The sequence below is a fragment of the Coenobita brevimanus genome, chromosome 64 (genome assembly GCF_032717465.1).
Source record: "Coenobita brevimanus isolate Jiangsu-jjx chromosome 64, ASM3271746v2, whole genome shotgun sequence".
NCBI classification, from domain to species: domain Eukaryota; kingdom Metazoa; phylum Arthropoda; class Malacostraca; order Decapoda; family Coenobitidae; genus Coenobita; species Coenobita brevimanus.
In genome coordinates this window covers 1,246,646-1,252,438 of record NC_137017.1, presented here as the reverse complement: position 1 = coordinate 1,252,438, position 5,793 = coordinate 1,246,646, and the positions used below count along the sequence as shown (strand labels likewise).

The 5,793-nt window shown below is 44.2% G+C and overlaps 1 protein-coding gene across 1 annotated transcript; it reads left to right on the top strand.

The window, feature by feature from the left end:
- The first annotated feature begins 4,459 nt into the window (after window positions 1-4,459).
- On the top strand, window positions 4,460-5,419 carry LOC145404612 (uncharacterized). Its single transcript, XM_080276131.1, has 2 exons — window positions 4,460-4,860; window positions 5,245-5,419. Exons 1-2 carry the CDS (start codon window positions 4,460-4,462, stop codon window positions 5,417-5,419), a joined length of 576 nt encoding a protein of 191 aa, XP_080132257.1.
- The last annotated feature ends 374 nt before the right edge of the window (window positions 5,420-5,793 follow it).

Below are 5,793 nucleotides of genomic sequence, written 5' to 3'. Positions count from 1 at the left end.
TGGTGACGGGACTGACCTGGTGATTTTGATGTCGTAGGATCGATCGAAGAGCATCAGGGGGATTCATTACTGGGGGTTATGTAACTGGTCGTAGTCGTAGTAGTAGTGGTAGTAGTAGTAGTAGTCGCTGTTGTTGCTGCTGCTGATGAGAATGATGATGATGATGATGATGAAAGCTAGTCAGTTTTATTCCCTTTCATGAATTCACCAACATGTAAAAAATAAGTATATAAAGAAAAATACATAAAATATTAATAACAATAACAATAACAAAAAGAACAACAACAATAATAATAATAATAATAATAATAATAATAATAATATTAATAAGTAATGATAATAATAAAAATAGCCTAAAGGAATACTATGGACTGACAGTACTCAAGTGGTGGCATGAACAAGAAATGAAGGCTGTGCACATTACCTTAGAGAAAAGACAGACCTCACCAATTCAACACCGAAGCATTAATGGGTATGTCAAGAATTCAACACATACTCCCTACACAAATAATAACACACAGGCAAACCCCCAGCACCTATCAAACCATCCCCCCAAGCGTGCACCATATGTCAAGTAGTAGCCCCCCCCCCTAGCCACGACCAAGGGGCACGAGGGGAGGGGACGAGGGGAGGGAAGGAGGGGAGGGGAGGCCTAGGTAGCGGTGCGGAGAGAGGTGGTGGTTGTGGGTGTGTGGGAGAGGGAGATCTATACGCATAGGTCGCCACCCTCGTAAAATACCGCAGGTTGAAAGTCCAGCTCAGCCTTCGAGTCGGCCTTCAGGAGTGCCCGAATGATGTAGTCTCGTAGGCTTAGGCGGGTGTGTAGCATCACTTCCATACCGATTCATTCTTTTTTCCCGTTTGTATTTTGTATGTTCCTCTTGTTTGTGTAAAAATGGTGTAATAAATATGACAACAAATCTTTATTGCACATTCATACTGATCTATTAACAACGTAAAAGAGACCATTTAGGTTTAATACGCAAAAATAAAATGGTAAGGGGTGGGAAGGGAGCAGACTAGAATTTGGGACTGGAGCCGTGAAGGTCTGTCACCATATGGCCTAGCGTCACCCTCCCATCCCTCACACGTCCACCCATCCCTCACACCACAACGCCCATCACCCTCTCACCAATATTGAGTAAGTCCAAGGCAATGATCTCAGGAAGGGGAGGAAGCGAGGGGAAGAGAGAGGAAGGAATTTTGGTAAGAGATGCTATTGGAGGGAAGGGGGAGGCAGGGAGGAGAGTAGAGAGGAAGAGATGTAGGAATGAGATGTTATTCGAGGGGAGGGGGAGACAGCGAGGTGAAGAGGGAGGAGGGATTGTTGGAAAGTGATGTTACTGGAGGGGAGGGGGAGGCAGCAAGTGGAAGAGAGAGCAAGGAATGTAGCCAAGAGATATTATTGGAATGGTACACAGGAAAGAATGATGTGGGACTGTAGAAGAGAGGAAGGAATGTAGGGAGAAGTTATTGGAGGGGAGGAGGGAGGAAAGGATGGTGTGAGACGGGAGAAGAGAAGAAGGGATGGTACGTGGGAGAAAGAATAGGGAAAGAAAGTAGGAGGAAAGAAGGGGGAATGAAGTTTGCAGGTAAGGGAAGGACGAGAAGTGATATACAGTAGAGAGATAAGATGGAGATGAGATAAGGTATGAGAGGTGATATAGAAAGATAACATGGAGAAGAGATATGGTGTGCATCGTAATGTTTATACTGTCATTCTGAATAAGACAGAATCAGGTACAACACTGCGTATTCGATCGCAAGTAGAATATTGCTACACCGTCTGGGATCCACGCAAAGTAATACTACTAAATTAGAGGCCACACAAAACAAAGTTGCAAGAAGGATCGAACGTGATTACAGACACACTAAATTACTACTATTAAGCATCAAACTAATGTCCACTGGTAGCAGGCCCTCTGCGCGACCTTAAATCGACCGAAAAAAAAAAAAAAATCCGCAATATATATATTTTTTTCTCCCTCTACGTGTGTGTGTAATATATATATATATATATATATATATATATATATATATATATATATATATATATATATATATATATATATTCAACGACAAAAATCGTGGTACAAGTGGCTACTTTCATTTTCTTTTCTTTTTCCATTAAAAAGAAAAAAGTAGTAGTTATTCGTCACGTCACTGCAGCAGCACTGAGGTGTGGCTGACTAAGATATCATCAGCATTATCACCAGTCCACGACAAGGCCACTCTTAATTTTCTCCACGCCGATATACATGTTGCATGTTAACCAGTCCGCCATGTATTCAGTGTATGCAGATATGGCCGCACATATTTTATACCCAAACGATCAATGTCAGTCCCAAAACACGAAATATATCTTGTGCTAGAACGAGGGACTATTGTTATCTCACATCATCAACTTGAGCTTTTTCCCAACTAAGGATGCAGTAAGGTGGAAATTTATTCTATTTCCGTTTATTTTCCTTGTGCGCCTCGCTCTGGGGCACGTGGTATTAATAATGAGGCTGATAATGATGCCATGAAAGACTCATAATTGGAGGCAATATACATACTATATGGACTGTGTCTAGTGCGCGACTCAAAGCAGAACAAACACTCTGAAAACAGGACCGAAATGTTACATTATGTTTCAAAATTAATAGTAGTGCAGATTGCAATGTACTGACGAAGGATCATGATTTATACATAGCATTTGAGGGGCAACAGGCTCAATAAAATCCATTGAAGATATAAAGAAAGCAGTCGGTTATGCACCTGTCCTACGTTATTACAACGTGAATCATGAAATAATCTTCCAGTGTGGCGTATCTCTGTCTAGGCCGGGACCTGTCCTGATGCAGGAAGGACGGCCCGTTTCTTTTGAATCTCGGGCACACTGAACAATGTTATGCCAAGATCGAGGAGTGTCTCGCAATTCTGTTTGTCTGTGAACATTTCCACCAGTATGTATGTGGACGAAAGTTGGTGATGGTACAGAGATCATCAGCCTTTAGAATCCATTCTCAATAAAGCTTTAGAAAGTGCACCAGCGCGGTAACAGGGGATGTTGTTGCAGTTTAAGAAACTGTTAAACGAAGGAATACTCAAAGGGAAAGAATATGGTACTCTCAGATGCTCTAAGTAGTGTGTATCCCTCTCACACTAGCAGGGAAGACTCAGGAACTGTGAATCTACTTCGGACGGTACGCTAACAAGACACAGTGATGGTGAGTTAAGAGAGACTTCAGGAAATCCGCACACACACAAAGAGATGGATGAACAATTACCAGTGTTATCAACTGTGATTATGTCAGGATGGACAGATACAAGAGGTGATGTTTTGGTTACTGCACGTCTTTTCTTCAACTACACAGATGAACTGCGAATGCAGGAGATGATCTGATATTCAAAGAACTGTTTAGTGGTGACGATGTCGATGAGGAAGGGGATGCTAGACATTGTTCATGGGTTAGAAGGATGCCTGCTTCGCATAAGAAAAGTAATCTTCTGACCTGTTATGTTATCGGATTTGAAAGCACTCATTTCTCAGTGTTATCGTACATAAGCTGTGCTACAGGACAACAATACTACTCCTTCACTGTGAAATGCAAGTAAAAGAACATTTATTGCAAGTGCATGCATAATCGTAAACGTATTTCTAAGTAGCTTATGGACAGAAAACCTAACACTGCAAAGACTTGAAACTGGAGGAATAATGTCACTCCGACCGCGTTCCTTAGAGCGATTTCATAAAAATTAGGTCAACAACCAATGTGGCTGATGGGTTCGTTCCGTCTCAATTCAAGTCTCATGTTTTGGAGACAGAATGGTGTGTCTCAGGTTATAATTCCTTAGTATTATGTCAGTAGCGAGGCCAGGAGGGAGAGTGAAGTAAGATGGAGGAGAAGAAAATACTGTGTTGTGTGATATATCAGGTATGGGGAGGGGAGAGAGGGGTCTGTGATGCGTGGTTGCTGAGGCGTGTTACTTTCCTTACATCACTGACCCTCTCCCTCCCTCCCTCCCTCTCCCCATCACCACCTCTCTTCCTTCTCTGACCTCGTCGCTTTCCTCCCGTCCAGCCTTTCGCCTCACCAACACATAAAACCCGGTTCAGCCCAGCTCCCGGCATGAGTTCTCCCTCACCCTTCTCTCAGTAAGCTCCACAACACACATTGTCATGCTTACTTTGACAGAAATATGGTGCATGACAGAAAATGCAAAAAGTAACACCATAAACTTAATTAATCTGCAATAAGATGTGAATGAATTTAACCCACACATGGGCATGTTGCTTAGTGAGAAGATCCAACAGCTTCGGTTCAAACTGAACCCCATCATATATAAAGGGGCCCCAAACCGTTGTATCTTCCCAACAAGAAACATTTCCATAAGTGTGTTAAAGTATGAACATTTCATGGCACTGTGGAATCCAGACAATGTAAACAAGATGTTTGTTGTTGTACAGATAATGATGAAGCTGAGCGCTGTGTCCGTGCTGGCTGTGGTGGGTGTACTGCCCCTGGCCCATGCCATCATTCTGGTTGGCACTGGCACCTCCGCTGCCACAACAACCCTTGGCGTCACCTTGGGCACAGGAACCACCACCGCTGCTACCGCTGCCGCCGCCGCCGTAGGTGTGGGTGCTGTAGCGGCTGCCCTGGTGGTGGGCGGACTGGCCGTGGCTGCAGCGGCCAACAGAAACAAGAGGAGCACCTCCTCACTCTGCATGCCCATCGACAACCCCGAAGCGTTCCTTACCCTGGCCGCAAACTCGGACCAACTCGGGTGCGGCCTCAGGCTGATCTGTGAGCTGGAAGCGTCTAAGGACCAGCCGCTCACTCACGAAGAAATGCTTATTCTCAGTCTCTTCGGGTAAGTCACACTGCAGCATTAGTTTCTATAAAAGACACTTCTGGGAAATTAAGTGATCATCTCATCGATCACTAGTCTGTCTTAAGTTGTCCTTCACTTCATAATGCACAAAAGGAGCAACTAGGCAAAGTGATATTTTCTTCTCATATTCATGTTCCATCCGAGACGAAAAACTCCACGTTACTGAGTTCCCCACCCCATACCAACCTGAGAGGCGGGGTGAGGCGAACGAGTTTCAGTCACAGTACACAGGGCTAACCACAAGGGAAAGCAAAACAGCAACAGACCTATGGAGAAAATTATGACTGATATATAATTCTATGAGCTAAAGATAAGGATGGCAAAGCACGAGTCTGTTCCCCTAATAACAAACTCCTGTTGCAGGCGTAAGGTGAAGCCGGTGACCTTCTCTGAGATGAAGAGCGCCAAGTCAGGGTTCCAGTACGCAGCGCTGGTGGGGTCACAGGCCAAGCACGCCGGTGAGTGTGCCCAGGTGTTTGACCAGTGCCCCTTCGACAGAACAACCATCATGGCCGCCTTTAACACCACCAAGCAATAGACCCGCCCTCCACACACACACACACACACACACACACACACACACACACACACACACACACACACACACACACACACACACACGTCCTCAGCTTCATCAGTCTGTTTATTTATCTGTCTGTTTAATGCCAGTCATCTAATCCCTCGTCACAACACTTCATTCACGCTCAGTCATACGCCCTCAACTTCATCTCCTTATCTACCTGTTTATCTATTCCCCGTCGCCTAATCCCAGAGTTCACTACTCCTTTTAATCACTCTTAAAGAATTTTCCGTCTTTTGTCATCCCTCAACCTCATCAATCTATCTTTATATCCATTTATTGCCAGGTGCCTAAATCCCAGAGTTTACTATATCCTTCAGTCATCCTTAAAC

Bases quoted from the DNA above. Each gene is read 5' to 3' on its own strand.
- LOC145404612 (XM_080276131.1), top strand. From the start codon at position 4,460: ATGAAGCTGAGCGCTGTGTCCGTGCTGGCTGTGGTGGGTGTACTGCCC. The intron at 4,861-5,244 runs GTAAGTCACACT...CTCCTGTTGCAG, and splicing joins CTTATTCTCAGTCTCTTCGG to GCGTAAGGTGAAGCCGGTGA.